At 46.5% G+C, this 16623-nt stretch overlaps 1 protein-coding gene across 3 annotated transcripts in view; it reads left to right on the plus strand.

Moving 5' to 3' along the window:
• Positions 1-364: 364 nt before the first annotated feature.
• The window catches only part of PANK4 (pantothenate kinase 4 (inactive)), a 57746-nt gene continuing 41487 nt past the window's right edge, over positions 365-16623 (plus strand). For 2 of the 3 annotated variants that reach the window (XR_008848492.1, XM_056544173.1), the window contains exons 1-5: positions 365-519; positions 10026-10108; positions 13180-13388; positions 14616-14799; positions 15847-15939. Coding sequence is in view for 2 of the 3 variants with exons in the window: in XM_056544173.1 (XP_056400148.1) it covers positions 402-519; positions 10026-10108; positions 13180-13388; positions 14616-14799; positions 15847-15939 (687 nt within the window). In the remaining variant the exon portion in view is untranslated. Of the gene's footprint in view, positions 520-948; positions 1359-10025; positions 10109-13179; positions 13389-14615; positions 14800-15846; positions 15940-16623 lie in introns of those variants that run through there. The other variant, XM_056544174.1, reaches the window with a different exon arrangement.

Consider the following 16623-nt stretch of genomic DNA (forward strand, 5'->3'; position numbering starts at 1 on the left):
TTTGTAACCACTTTGTCTGCCCGGACACATTAGGAGTTGTAGATTTAAACTGCTTCAGCTGTTTAGACATGATGGGAGTTGTAGTTTTGTATCCAAGTTGTAGATTTGCAATTGTTTCGGTTGTCCTGGCAGGATGGGAGTTATAGTTGTAACTGCTGTTGAACCACTACCAAAATGACTATGGGCATGAAAAGGTTAATAATAACAATATGTGCGGAGATTATGTCTAGAATGTACAATTCTGTCACCCCCTGAAGTGACCACTATGTCGGCTGTGACCTGATCACCATGGTAACGCGGGGCTCCCTCTCTATATATACAGACACACTGTGCCGCCTCATTATCATAATATATGCAGAACGTATTCAAATGTATGCGCAAGGCTCAGCGGGACATCCAACATGGCGGCGAGCGGAGGCAGAGGGAAGAGCGGAGCCAGCATGGACAAAAGCATCACCCTCCCCGCCGACGAGATATTCCGCAACCTAGAGAACGCCAAGCGCTTCGCTATAGATATCGGTGAGTGCCGCACCCCGGGTCACCCGCGCACACCATCACCCTCCTGCTGCCGCCAGTTGTAGCAAGTTAGAACCTCTATACACTATAATGTTGCCTTTTGCCGCAAGGCCTTATGGGAAGTGTAGTTTATTTCAGCGCACATCGCGTAGTCGCTACCTAGACTCGGAACTACAACTACCTGAAGTCTTCGCGGCTGCGGAGATTTCTGGATGTTGTAGTCCTAACAGAGACAAGGCGAATGTGTTAATACGGAAGGCAGGACTACATTTACAGTCATGCCCTTTCGGTTATCCTGCAGGGACGTGAAGTAGAAAGTAAACAACCTGCAGTAACAGTTTCCACAGCAGTAAAGTGGGACGTATTTTATGGTTTCCCAACCAGTGGGCCCCCCCGGCTGTTGCAAAACTACAACTCTCAGCATGGTCAGACAGCCAACGGGCATGCTGGGAGTTGTAGTTTTGCAACAGCTGGGGTCACACTGGTTGTGAAGCACTATAGTAGAGATTCCTATGGAGATGCTTATGGTGTTCGTATGGAATTCATCAATATATGAATTGTGTTTACTTATTTTTGTCATGGGACATCCCAGGAGAAAATTTAATAGAAAGCGATGAAAAAAGAGAAAAAAAAAAAAAGTCCAATCTATGCCGAATTGGTACCAATAAAAACTACTCATTGTGGCACAAAAATTAACCCTTATTACAGCTCTATAGGCAGGGAAAAAAGAAAAGGGGGTATTGTAAAGGGGTGTCAGAAAATGGCAATTCAAATTTTATTTTTTTCTAAAACTATTTAAAAACTTTTTTTTTAAGTTATAAACATGACAGAAACAATACAAGGTGGGTATTGTTTTTTGTTTTTGTCATACCGACTTGAAGAAGCACCCACAAAACTTTTTTTTTTTTTTTTTTTTTTTATGAACAAATAATAAGAAGGGGTTATTCGGGAGTAACAAAACAAAACAAAGCTGCTTTCAAAAAGAGCACCACACCTGTCCTCAGGTTACATTGTGGTATTATCGCTCAACTCCATTTACTGAACTAAGCTGCATTACCACAGACAAACTGAGCACAAGAGTGATGCTGTTTCTGAAGAAGGCAGCTATGTTTTTCTATTCCTGAATAACCTCTTATAACGCTCTTTCTTTTCTGGCACCCGTGACACTGCTGGAATCACAGAACTTTTGTACCCCCTGACAGCCTTTGGCTGTGCATGCTGGGCATTGTAGTGTGCTGTGAGGGTGTGAGTTGCAGGGCAGATGTTATGGCCCCAGGGGTAGATGGTATAAAAGGAGTATTCCAGGCAAAAACATTTTATCCCCTATCCAAAGGATACGGGATAAGATGTCTGATCGCGGGGGGCCCGGTGCTGAGACCCCCCGCGATCTCCCTGCAGCACCCGCATTCTATGCGGGTGCTGAATCTCCAGTTTCGGAAACCTCCAGGTTTCCGGGACTGGGGACGTGATGTCACTCCACGCCCCCTCCATTCATGGTGCGTGGTGTAGCCATCCGAAGGTAATATCGCTGATCCTGGGTTAGGCAGGGGCAATGAAGACACCAACGTCAGATTAAAGGAGATGTCCGGTACGGACTATTCCTATTCCATCCTGCCCAGGCTGCAAAAAAGAGAAAACAAACTTTCACTTACCTTCCTACATTCCCCCAGAGCTCCGCAACAGCTGATCGGTCGGCTGGGCTCTCTACTTCCTACTTCCCTTTGCCCGGGATGTCACACGGCGCTTCAGCCTATGACCGGCCGAGGCGGGATATCGCTGCGGCCGGTCATAGGCTGAAGTTCCGTATGACGTCCCGGGCTAAGGGAAGTAGGGAGCCCAGCCGACCGATCAGCTGTTACGGAGCTCCGGGGGAATGTAGGAAGGTAAGTGAAAGTTTGTTTTCTCTTTTTTTGAAGCCCGGGCAGGATGGAATAGGAATAGTCCGTACTGGACATCTCCTTTAAGGATAACAGCAGCTTTACTGAGGCGAGACAGGTGATCTAGTCTTTGCAGTACAGCCAAATATCACCGGGAGGTGACCAGTAACACGGGGACCTCGCAGGCTTGCTGGTACTTGCAGTAGTTAGACTTACTTTAGTGCAGGCCACGGTGACTACAGATGGACTTGACAGAGATGATGACTGACAATAAGATGACTTGACTTACTGATGACCGACTTGTGGCTGCAGGACTTTAGGTCTCCAATGCTCTGGACACAGACACTGGAACAACTGGACTGGACCTCAGCTGGAAAGAGAGAGATTGCAGCCCCTCCCCTGGTTATATAGGGGACTGTGCAAGGAGCCCATAGGTCACTTGGGGGGGGGGGGGGGGGGGGGGGGGGTCACCTGGTCACCTGGTCACTGGAGCCTCCTGGGTAACAATCATGTGGTACAAACACTAAAGCAACAGTACATTAAATAAGGCAAACCTATATACATAATGGGGGTATGCTGCAGGGGAGCTCTGGGGACATGAAGGGACTCTGCCTGACAGGACAGTACGGGGCCACATCATCCCGTACTGGGACGTCACAGTAGTTTTGCAACAGCTGGAGGCACGATGGTTGGGAAACACTGGTATAAAGTGCTGCATAGTACATGGGGAAAGGGGACCTGTCTGCTGAGCTGACACCTGTTGGGGGTGGGGGGGGGGGGGGGAGATGAGTGGAAGGAAGGGATCTTCTATGACTACTTAGAGCAGTGTTTCCCAACCAGGATGCCTCCAGCTGTTGCAAAACTATAACTCCCAGCATGCCCGGACAGCCAAAGGCTGTCCGGGCATGCTGTGAGTTGTAGTTTTGCAACAGCTGGAGGCACCCTGGTTGGGAAACACTGACTTAGGGTGTTGTAGGGGTCCACTGACACCTAAGGATGAAGCAAGATGGGCTTCTGTGACTACAGGGAGAGTCCAAGGCGGTCCGCTGACACCATAGGGAAAGCAGAGGGGGGTCCTGTGACTACAGGGGGAGTCAAAAGGGTCCGCTGACACCATAGGGAAAGCAGAGGGAGGCTGCTGTGAAAACTAGGGAGCCAAAAGGAGTTGCTGACAGCACTGGGCGAGCTAAGGATTGGCGGTGCCCTAATATATCCCACCCTCTGACAGGAGCCATGGTCACAAGATCATCAGTGTAATTCACGTCACATGTCAGTGGTTTTAATGTTCTGGCTCTATCCTTCTTGTCTGTCTATTGAGCTCATCCATGTCTTTTAACCTTGTGCGTTCAGTTGTTGAGAAGGATAAAAGCTCCAGTACTCTATCTGGACAGGTAGCTAAAGCTAATCTTTCTAGAGCTCTTTATTTAGCTGTGTCTCTCAGGCTATTTTTGCAGTACTTAAAGGGAATCACATGACCTCCTCCAGACACTGTTAATGCATATATCCACCTTCTGGCACCCCTTTACAGTCTACATATGGAATTAATATCCAAAATAGACATCTACAGGGCACTTCTCCTGGTCATATGATGCATCCAAAGTTTATATAACCATAAGCGGTTTTGTTATATAAAAGCACCGCGTTTTGCTCTGGATTTGAAACGAGCTGCATTTATACAAGAAAAATAGCTTATTGTTATATAAACCTTGGGTGCATCATATGATCAGGAGAATCGCTCTGTAGATGTCTATTTCTACCTAGAGGGCATATCTTTTCATATACTTTTTTCTTGTAGGATTATTTATATAGAATTAGGCTCTGTTCACATCTTTTTTTTATTTTTTTTTATTTTTTTTTTGGTCTGTCTTCTCAATCGTGAGAGCAGAACCACAAAAATATCAGCATTGCCCTATATTTAAATGCCGGGCACCAACGACACCTCAGTAGACCCCTCGGTTTGTCGGGCAGTTTACATCACTTTACCACCAAGCTACATCCTGCTTAGGGTCTGTTCAGCATCTATTTTTTGTTTTGTTTGCGCCAAACAGATCCTAAACGGGTCAGAGCACAACTGACACCGGCAGACCCTATTGATATGGATGGGGTCCGGCAGGTGTCAATTATTTTATTAATAATAATAATTCATTTTTTTAAAATACTTTAATTATAATAATTTTTATTATCATTATTATTAATATTTAGTCTTTTATTATCATTATTTTAGGGGAGGTAAGCTGATAAAAATACCAGATATACAGTATTTTTTTATTTTTTGTCCGTTCAACTTTTGTCCCTTTAACAGAGCCCCGCGGTGATGGGAACAAGGCCTTACTGGAAAAAGGTATAAATATACTCGAGTATAAGCCTAGGCCCCTAATTTCACCCCAAAAACCCTGGAAAAGTTATTGACTAGGGTGGGAAATACATCATCCCCCCCCCCCCCCCCCCTGTCATCATCCAGACCCCCGTCATTAACACCACTGTCATCATCCAGTCCCCCGTCATCATCGCCCTGTCATCATCCAGTCCCCCGTCATCATCACCCTGTCATCATCCAGTCACCCTGTCATCATCCAGACCCCCGTCATCATCATCCAGACCCCCGTCATCATCATCCAGACCCCCGTCATCATCACCCTGTCATCATCCAGACCCCCGTCATCATCACCCTGTCATCATCCAGACCCCCGTCATCATCACCCTGTCATCATCCAGACCCCCGTCATCATCACCCTGTCATCATCCAGACCCCCGTCATCATCACCCTGTCATCATCCAGACCCCCGTCATCATCACCCTGTCATCATCCAGTCCCCCGTCATCATCACCCTGTCATCATCCAGTCCCCCGTCATCATCACCCTGTCATCATCCAGACCCCCGTCATCATCACCCTGTCATCATCCAGTCCCCCGTCATCATCACCCTGTCATCATCACCGCCTGTCAATCCCTTCAATCAGTGGTCTTCAACATGTGGACCTCCAGATGTTGCAAAACTACAACTCCCAGCATGCCTGGACAGCCATCGGCTGTCCGGGCATGCTGGGAGTTGTAGTTTTGAAACATATGGAGGTCCGCAGGTTGAAGACCACTGCCGGGCCTTCGTCATCATCCAGACCCCCCCCCCCTCTAGTTTTCTACTCACCTCTCCTCGGTGGGAAGGAAGGGTGAGCTGGTCCGGGCCATCTATCCATCTATGCTGCAGGGACCGTCCGGTGGGGAGGGTTAGTCGTTCCGGGCTGTCCATCTTCACCGGGAGGCCCTCTTCTCCGCTCTGGGCCCGGCCCCGGACTAGTGACGTTGCCTTGACAACGACGTACAGGGACATTCATGCGCAGGGACGTCCCTGTGCGTCGTTGTCAAGGTAACGTCACTAGTCTAGGGCCGGGCCCGGAGCAGAGAAGAAGGCCTCCCGGTGAAGATGGACAGCTCGGAACGACTAACCCTCCCCACCGGACGGTCCCTGCAGCATAGATGGCCCGGACCAGCTCACCCTTCCTTCCCACCGAGGGGAGGTGAGTAGAAAACTAAAGGGGGGTCTGGATGATGATGAAGGCCCGGCAGGGGTCTTCAACCTGTGGACCTCCCAGATGTTTCAAAACTACAACTCCCAGCGTGCCCGGACAGCCGATGGCTGTCCGGGCATGCTGGGAGTTGTAGTTTTGCAACATCTGGAGGTCCGCAGGTTGAAGACCACTGAAAGGGATTGACAGGGGGAGAGTTCACTCGAGTATAAGCAGAGGGGGGGGCATTTTCGATTATAAGCCGAAGGGGGGCTTATACTCGAGTATATACGGTAATATGTGCAAAAGATATAGTGTGCAAGGCATAGCAACTAATCACAGCGCGGCCTTCGGTTTTTAAGAGCAAAATGTCAATTGAAAGCGGTGCTGTGACAGTTTTTCATTTTAGGGCTTGATCACACCACGATTTGTGTCTCCAAGGCACAGACACATTGCGACACTGTCAAAATGGAATGCCAACGTATCAGTGCTTGGACAGACACTGACCTTATTAATTCCAATGGTTCTAACCAGCTAGAACACAGTTTCCCAACCTGTGTGCCTCCAGCTGTTGCAAAACCACAACTCCCAACATGCCCGGACAGCCTTTGGCTGTCCGGGCATGCTGGGATTTGTAGTCTTGCTACAGCTGGAGACACCCTGGTTGGGAAACGCTGAGCTATTGACTATGTTCGGTCACTTTTTCAAGTACAGTGATCCCTCAACGTACAATGGTCTCAACATACAATAGTTTCAAGATACAATGGTCTTTTCTGGACCATTGTAAGTTGAAACCAGACTCAACATACAATGTACGGACAGTCCAGATCTGCATAATCTGTCAATGTCCATTCTGATTGGTAAGATCTTCACTGGTAAAACCCCTGTATTACTGAAGCGTATGCACTGACTGGTGTCTGGTAGCGCCCCCCTACAGTACAGGGAGGTATTACATGTTCTGTACTCTTTACCTGTACCAGGGTTAGCTGCTCCTTTAACACCAGGTGAGGGCGACTCCAGGGTCCTGTACAATACATACAATATTCATGAAGAAGCTCCTGTCCTCTACATAGACCATGGTTCCCAACTAGGGTGCCTCCAGCTGTTGTAAAACTACAACTCCCAGCATGCCCGGACAGCCAAAGGCTGTCCGGGCATGCTGGGAGTTGTAGTTTTGCAACAGCTGGAGGCACCCTAGTTGGGGAAACACTGACATAGGCAGTGATTTACAGCTCCCAGCAGATCTTTATTACTTTTATATGTAAGATTTGCTTTATCTAATATTAGTTATCTACATATTTTTGCTTTAATCCTCACTTTTTCCTATTTTTGGATGACATTTTCCTGCCTTTAGAACCAATTACCAGGTTTCCATAGAGTTCTGGTCTCAACATACAATGGTTTCAACATACAATGGTCGTCCTGGAACCGATTAATATTGTAACTTGAGGGAGCACTGTATATATAACTTTTGGCCTAGATGCATGTGGAAAATGTCCAAAATGTAGTCCCTAGCTGACTACTGCAGGGCCATTGAAATAAATGGGGTCCTTGCCTGTCCGAGCACGGATACGTCTGACGTCTTTTTGACAGTTTCCCAATGTATCTGTACCTGAGGCACGAATCGTGGTGTGAACCCATTGAGTTACATGCAGTTGAGTGCACGCCTGTTAAAATGAGAAATTCTCACTACATAAAGCCTCTGTGCGGCCTTACCCTTAGGCTCATGCAGCTCAGCAACTAATACCAATTTCAATTATTCTACCACAGTTGGAGACCTGGTGATGGTTACGAGGTTGCTAGAATTATTTCTTTAAATCCATACACCCCCATTGCCTAAATAAGCACTTTACCTGCAGTTTAGCCAGAGCCCAAAGGCATACAGATCAGTTGCAGCCGTCCTGACCTTTTACCTTTGCCTCGACCGTTATGGAAATTTTAATAAGCTTAATAAATAGTCAAATATGACAGCTTTATCTCCGCTGGCATAATATGTCAGTACTAGTCTAGGTCAGCAGAATCTGGGACACAACTATTCCCTGGCACTAAGTGAGTAAACTTTGTTTGCTAGGTTAAAAGGGAAATAGTTCTAGAATGGAAAAGGCACAGGACCAGAGTTTTAGGTTAGGGGTGAACCCTATAGACAAGTCCCATGTTTCTAATCTGGTTGTACATCGGGTTGGGCCTCCAGCTGTTGCAAAACTACGACTCTCAGCATACTTGGAGTTGTCGTTTTGCAACAGCTGGAGGCACCCTAGTTAGTTAACCCCGCTTTAGTTTGTAATTTGCCCATTTTTACATATACAAGAAAAAAGTTAAATATTAATTCATTCATTCATTCATTCATTCTACATGCAATTATGGTATTTAACTAGCAGTTTTCACCAAGTCAGTTGATTATATGTAATTTAGGTTCTGTTCACATTGGCTTAAAGACTTTTTGATCAGGTGGTGCTAAATGATGGCAACTTAAAGGGGTACTCTGGCCATAAGATATCTTATCCCCTATCCAAAGGATAGGGGATAAGATGTCTGATCGCGGGGACCCCCGCAATCTAGCATGCAGCACCTGGAAGCGCTGGAGGCTCCAAGTCTTATGCCTCCCAACCAAGGGGACGGAGTATTGTGACATCACGACTCCGCCCCCCCCGTGTGACATCACGCCCTCTCCCATAGACTTGCATTGAGGGGACAGAGCTTGACATCACACGGGGCTGGAGTCGTGACGTCACAATGCTCCGTCCCCCTAGTCGGCAGGCATAAGACTTGGAGCCTCCAGCACTTCCTGCAGTGCTCACAGGTGGGTGCTGCATGCTAGATTGCGGGGTCCCAGGCGGCGGGACCCCCATGATCAGACATCTTATCCCCTATCTTTTGGATAGGGGATAAGATGTCTTAGGGCTGGAGTACCCCTTTAAAGGTGTTTACATAGAACAGTGGTCTCCAATGTGTCCACCGCCAGATGTTGCAAAACTACAACTCCCAGCATGTCCGGACAGCCAACGGCTGTCCGGCCATGCTGGGAGTCGTAGTTTTGCAACATCTGGAGGTCCACAGTTTGGAGACCACTGACATAGAGCCAAACAGTGTGCAAAAAGTTGTAAAATTGGCCAAAAGGCCAGTTATGGATGAAATTTCCATTGTTTTCAATGGGATTCTGCTGCACCCTGGCAGAATTTCCATGCCGGACACATCTGGCGTGAAAATTCTGATTCCAGCCTCTGCAGAAAGATCGACATGTCAATTCTTTCTGCTGAATCCGCTCTAAAAAGCATTTCCCTCCATGGAGACGACGCATTTCTGAGTGGTCCTAGCGCCAACTGATGAGTCGGTGCCTGCTGCAAAAATGACGCCACGTGAGCACAGCCTAATTTAATGCTACAGAAGCGAGTCCTGGCCTAATCGTGGATCTAATGACCCGAACTAAAGGCATCATAGGGATCAACGATGGTTCTGGTCACCATTGGTCCAACAAGGCTTGGATCCATTGTACAGTTGCAAAAATGCACCCGTATTAGGCTACATGCACACCACGTTTTCCCTACGTTTTTAACCGTATACGGCTGGGGAGAGGGGGCGGGGCAACCGCATGCTGCCGTATGCGGTCCCCTATCTAATGTATTTCAATGAGCTACCGGAGTGAAACGCTGCCTCCGGTCGGCTCCGTTTTGCCCCCGTATACGGTTTCCCGACAGAACCTACAAACTCTGTCGACAGCGTTTGTAGGTCCGGTCGGGAAACCTTATACGGGGCAAAACGGAGCCGACCGGAGGCAGCGTTTCATTCCGGTCGCTCATTGAAATACATTAGATAGGGGACCGCATGCGGTTGCCCCGCCCCCGACTCTCCGCCCCCTCTCCCCAGCCGTATACGGTTCAAAACGTAGGGAAATTGTGATTTCAATAGGGACCGGGGTCATTTATTTGCCATTGTTTTGCCATTTGCAGCATTGCGGTATAGTTTTATCCCACCAGCCCCTTTTCCCATTGTGTTAATTATCTTTTGTGCACTTGATTATAGTTCTTTTGTAGGTTTGTTACGTATCATTGTCCATCCAGCACTGAGCAAACTGCTTGTGTCAGCTGCTGGTGGGATTTATTCTCATTTATGTCGGCTTTTCCTCCCCAGGTGGCTCCCTAACAAAGTTGGCCTATTATTCTACTGTACAGCACAAGGTAGCCAAAGTCAGGTCATTCGATCACTCCGGAAAGGTAACTTTTTATACTGCATGTTTAAATTGTGCAACCAATCTAAATCAGATAAGTGTTACAATATTTTAAGCCTCCAGCCAAAATCAGAATATTTACATTTCTTGGAGTTTGAAGAGATCTCCTATGTCTCAAAGCTGACATCCTGTGACTCAAACGCTTAAATGGGCACTGTCACATATTAAAACTTTTGATATGTGATAGAGCAGTCTTTCCCAACCAGTGTGCCTCCAGCTGTTGCAAAACTTCAACTCCCAGCATGCTGAGAGTTGTAGTTTTGCAATAGCTGGAGGCACACTGGTTGGGAAAGACTGTGATAGAGCACCAAAAAAAAAAATTTTTTTTTACAATTAACGCACATTAAAGGAGAACTCCAGTAAAGAAATGTTCTTATCCATTCTGACGGGGCTGCCAGAATAAACATAAAGCTTAAAAGAGAACTGTGGTGAAGCCTTTTCCATTTCCCCTGTGTCCGAGCTGCAAAAACTAAAAAAAAAAAAAAAAAAATTAAAAACTTTAACTCCCCTTCTTACGTTCCCCAGCTGCGCCAATATCGGCATCCCGGTACTTCAGTGCTGGTCTTCTTCCTGGTTACAAGGCTCGGTGACTCATAGTGCGCTCAGCGTATCGCTGGCTGCAGCGTTGTCCCGCCTCGGCTGGTGATAGGCTGAGCACACTGTCATGTAAGGAGCCCCGGCGGCCCCGCCTTCTCCCTGATGCCCGGGCTCCTTACAGTGCGCTCAGCCTATCACTGGCGGAGGCGGGATATCGCTGCGGCCGGCAATATGCTGAGAGCACTATGAGTCACCAAGCCCAGGAACAAGACCAGCACCTGAGGACTGGGAGGATGCCGATATCGGCGCAGCTGGGGAACGTAGGAAGGTGTTTTTTTTTTTTTTTTTTTTTTTTATTTTTTTTATGTTTTTGCAGCCTGGGCACAGGGGAAATGAAAAAAATGTTTCACCACAGTTCTCCTTTAACTTACCTTCTACCGCTCCCCTGATGCCGCCAATATCGACGTCCCATTCTCCTTTTCTGGCTTGTGGTGCCTGACACGTCCCACTGCGGCTCAACTATTCACCAGCCACAGCAATGTCCTGCCTCAGCCCGTGTTACAGAAGTATTGGAGGGAAAAAAGCTGCGTTGGCGCTCCCAAGGAAGTAACCCAAGTCGTGGGTATTGATGCAAAATAATTTATTCTCACAGCATAAGAAATCAAAGTAAATAATAAATAAATATAAAGCAAGACGCGTTTCGGGAGTTACAGCTCCCTTTTTCAATTGCAGGTGGTTGCTGTATTTTTTCCTCCATTTTATTGCTCGGCCGGTGATAGGCTGAGCGGCAGTGTGATGTAATGGGCCTGGGCACTAGGAAGAAGGCCGGGCCTGACCCAATACATTACACTGCCACTCAGCCTTTCACCGGCCGAGGCATTACATTGCTGTGACTGAGGCTGTAGGGTGGAATGGCGATCTCGGAGCTGAGGCTGTAGGGTGGAATGGCGATCTCGGAGCTGAGGCTGCAGCACTCTATCGCCACAGCACGCTACCACAAGACAGAGCCAACTGCTTTCAGCTCCAGAAGTGGGTTATCTCTCACAACTGGCCATTTTCATAAAGTCCATTTTTGAGGCTGCAGCCTTTCAGAGTACAGCTCCCATTAGAGGGTCAGCTTCCTCTCAGCCTCTTTGCAGACTAACTTTCTGCTAGTTTTAAACCCATTGATGAGCTTGTCTCCAGCACCCTGGCTGATCTGGTCTTTTCTAAAACATGGAGTGGCCAAGGAAGCGGGATGAAAGGCCCCACTACCAGAACTGTCTTTCATTCCAAAATCTCGGCCCAAAAATAGGACTTATCAAAAGTCCCGAGCAAGTTAAATGGGCACTGTCATGAAAACAAAAAATTGATATGTTGTAGTACTTAAGTACTACAACATATCTCTAATATACCGGTAGTTTAATTTAAAAAAGTGATTTTAAATCAGTTTAAAATCACTTTTAAATTCGGCCACTAGGGGTCGCCCTCCTAGTGGCCGAATGCATTCAGCAGTGACGTCACCACTGAATTTTGACTCGTTGAAGCCTGGCAACGAGTCGAAATTCAATCACTGCTGTGCTCTCTCCCGCCTGTCAATCAAACAGGCGGGAGCGAGTGCTTTGAATGAAGAGGACGCGCGCAGGCTCGGGGACAAGGTAAAGTATTATGTTCACTGTATTATGTATACTGTTCACCTATACAGTATGCCTCCAGTTTCCCCATTACAATTCCCAGCATGCCCTGGGAGTTGTAGTGGGGAAGCCTGGAGGGACACTGAATAGGTGAACTGAGGGGGAGTGGGTTGAGCGGAGCGGCGGGGCCGGGGGGGGGGGGTTGCGGGCTGCGCGGTGGGGAGGGGGGGTACTCTGGGTGAACTAAGGGGGAGGGGGAGTGAGTTGAGCTGAGCGGCGCGACGGGGGCTGTTGTTGTTGCGGGCTGCGCGGTGGGGAGCGGTATGTGCTCCGGTGTTCACCTATACAGGGTGCCTCCAGTTGTTTCTCCACTACAACTCCCAGCATGCCCTGACAGCCAATAGATGTCAGGGCAAGCTGGGAGTTGCAGTGGGGAAACAGCTGGAGGCACCCTGTATAGGTGAACTACGGGAGAAAGTGCCGGCCCCAGCAGGCATCAGTGACGTGGTGCCTGCTGGGGAAGTCTGCCTGGTAGTGAGCACGCTACCAGGCAGACAAAAAAGCATTTTTAATATGTAAAAAAAAAAAAAAAAAAAAAAAAATTAAAGGCAGGGAGGGGGTTAGGGATAGATGGGTAATAGGCAGGGACAGAAAAAAAAAAGTGATGGTGGGAGCTACTCTTTAAGTTTTGCCAGACAATTAATTTCTCACACTCCACTCCAGCTTTGCCTGGTGTATCAATGGAAGTGGCTGCAAATGAAAGCATGACTTTATGGGTAATTTTTACTATATTATATATATTTATTTATATATTTCTAGCATTATATATGGCAGGGATAAGTAGCCATGCATGGGTTAAACTCTAGGGTGTTTTCTGTGTTTTACTAATGCCACTTCCTTTGTTTAGGATGCGGATCATAAATTATTATATGAAATATCAGAACAAGAAGAGATAACAGCCCGGCTGCATTTCATCAAATTTGAGAACACCTACATAGAAACCTGTCTGGACTTCATCAAAGATCACCTGGTGAATACAGAGACGAAGGTTATCAAGGCCACTGGTGGGGGTGCCTACAAATTTAAAGACCTTATTGAAAAGAAATTGGGATTAAAGTAAGAATTTGTTTCAAAATGAGTAGCATTGTGGGAGACTTGAAGGGGGAGATGACATGTGTCCTGGTAAAGCTGACAATGCACCTGTCTATATTCTGTTTTAAAGCATATGGGCGATTATAAAAGGTGCCTCCCCAGGGAGACAGAGGTCTCTATATGACCTAAAGACCTCTAGAGCAGTGTTTCCCAACCAGGGTTCCTCCAGCTGTTGCAAAACTACAACTCCCAGCATGCCCGGACAGCCTTTGGCTGTCCGGGCATGCTGGGAGTTGTAGTTTTGCAACAGCTGGAGGCACCCTGGTTGGGAAACGCTGCTCTAGATGACCTAAAGTGGTGATCTGCATTAGAGATGAGCGAACTTACAGTAAATTCGATTCGTCACGAACTTCTCGGCTCGGCAGTTGATGACTTTATCCTGCATAAATTACTTCAGCTTTCAGGTGCTCCCGTGGGCTGGAAAAGGTGGATACAGTCCTAGGAGACTCTTTCCTAGGACTGTATCCACCTTTTCCAGCCCACCGGAGCACCTGAAGGCTGAACTAATTTACGCAGGATAAGTCATCAACTGCCGAGCTGAGAAGTTCGTGACGAATCGAATTTACTGTAAGTTCGCTCATCTCTAATCTGCATTGTAAGGCTGGGTTTATGTATGTGCAGTCATTCAGCATGGTTTCCCTCCAGTGTGGTTGCACCACATCTAAACCTATTTAATGCAGCTTTTTTCAATTCAGGGTCTCGACAGGTCTTGAGTAGAGAGGAGCGAACTTACAGTAAATTCGATTCGTCACAAACTTCTCGGCTCGGCAGTTGATGTCTTTTCCTGCATAAATGAGTTCAGCTTTCAGGTGCTCCCATGGGCTGGAAAAGGTGGATACAGTCCTAGGAGACTCTGTCCTAGGAATGTAACCACCTTTTCCAGCCCACCGGAGCACCTGAAAGCTGAACTAATGTATGCAGGATAAGTAATCAACTGCCAAGCCGAGAAGTTCGTGACGAATTGAATTTACTGTAAATTCGCTCATCTCTAGTCTTGAGCCATGTTCCATTTTGGCCTACGAAGCACCAGAGAGGGAAAGCTCAGGGCAATGCATCCAGTGTTTCTATCCGTGGTAGCTCCAGCTTTCAGGATTTACATGAATAGGCCCCAAGACACATACAATTGGTTATTGCACAATGATTATTGTAATTATACCACAACAATACACTATATTTCTCTTTTCTTTATAGAGTTGACAAGGAGGATGAAATGACCTGTCTAATAAAGGGCTGTAATTTTGTTCTAAAGAATATTCCTCATGAGGCGTTTGTTTACATGAAGCATGCAGATCCGGAGTTTCGATTTCAGACCACTCACCCCAATATTTTTCCCTATTTACTAGTCAACATAGGTTCTGGTGTATCCATAGTTAAGGTAAGTCTTAATATAGATCTTTTCCGCAATAATTTATGCACCACAGTGGTTCCCAGCCTTTGTAGGTTAGAGATAGATGATGTTGAGCTGTCCTGAATAGTGAAGAATCCTATTGAATATACACTGACTGGCCACTTTATTAGGTAAACCTTGCTTAGTACAGATGTGGTCTTTTGCTGCTGTAGCCCATCTGTTTCAAGGCCCGTCTGCTTAGACATGGTTATTTGCATACCTTGGTTGTAACAAGTAGTTATTTTAGTTACTTTTGCCTTTCTGTCTTCTCAAACCAGTCTTCCCATTCTCCTTTGACATCAACAATGCATTTTTGTCCACACAACTGCCACTCACTGGAATTTTTTGGACAATTTTCTGTACACTAGAGATGGTTGTGCATGAAAATCCCAGAAGATCAGCAGGCTCTGAAATACTCAGACTAGTCCATCTGGCACCGACAACCATGCCACGTTAAAAATCACTTAAATCACCTTTGTTCCCCATTTTGGTTCTCGGTTTGAACTTCAGGAAGCTGTCTTGACCATGTCTGCATGCCTAAATGCATTTAGTTTCTGTCATGCAATTAGCTGATTTGCTATTTGTGTTAACCAGCAATTGAACAGATGTACCTAATAAAGTGGCGAGCGAATGTATAACCTTACCATAGTGTCAAGTTCTAGCAATACCATGACCTCTCTAGTGCCACAATTGCACAATAGTATCTAGGAATAGGAACTTCCGGAAAGCTACATGCAGAAAACTAAAGGCTATGTTCACACGCCAGAGGCTGTCTGGGCATGCTGGGAGCTTTAGTTTTGCAACAGCTGCAGGCACACTGGATGGGAAACACTGGGTTAACCCTGTTTAGTAAAATATATGTAGGTCATACTTAGAGGTGATGTCCATGTTTAAATATGTCTTATTACCATGGATTTCTTTATAACTTGCATTCCTTGTGATTAATCAGCATCTGAATACATGACACGACCTGCCTGATCTACAACCAGCATTCAGTAAAATCTATTACATTACAGTCCCTGTATTCTTTGGCAGGTAGAGACTGAAGACAAGTTTGAACGTATTGGAGGCAGCTCTATAGGAGGAGGCACCTTCTGGGGTCTCGGAGCTTTGCTTACAAAGACAAAGGTCAGGACCCGCTACTTCTGTTCTGTCGGATGAGTAATATAAGGCTATTTCTTCAGTGTAAGGGTACGTTCACACGTTCAGGATCTGCTGCATATATTGTGCAACTGGTTTTGCTACCCATTCACTTCAGTAGGTAGCAAAACCAGCTGCAGAAAATATGCAGCAGATCCTGTACGTGTGAACGTACCCTAAATGTGTACATGACATTAAAGCGGTTTTCTGACTATCAGCAGTTCTTTGCTATCCCCTTATGGTTGGAAAACTCTTTAATTCAAAGCTTAACTGCAATCGCGCTCCAGCAGTGGGATAAGTGTTTAAGGGTAAGGTCATGCGTATTTTGCTGCATATTTTCTGATGCTGATTTTCCTCAATGGGGAGGAAAATTGGCAGCAAAAAAATATGCTGCATGTACTGTACATGTGTCCCTACCCTAAATCTTCCACAAGAGACTTGCCTGAGACTACAGTGATCAGAACAAAGATTTGCCTAACGTCCCATAGGAACTTAAAACTCCATCCTGTTTACTGTAGTCTCAGGCTCTGAAGTTGCGGAAGATTTAGGGTCTATCACACCTACAGTATCCTGTGCATATTTGATGCTGCAGATTTGATGCTGTGTTCAGTCATTTAGTTTAAATTGAACTCTGCAGCATAAAATCTGCAGCATCAAATTTGCGCAGGATAC

This window comes from Hyla sarda, chromosome 10 (assembly GCF_029499605.1).
Source record: "Hyla sarda isolate aHylSar1 chromosome 10, aHylSar1.hap1, whole genome shotgun sequence".
In the NCBI taxonomy this organism is placed as follows: Eukaryota; Metazoa; Chordata; class Amphibia; order Anura; family Hylidae; genus Hyla; species Hyla sarda.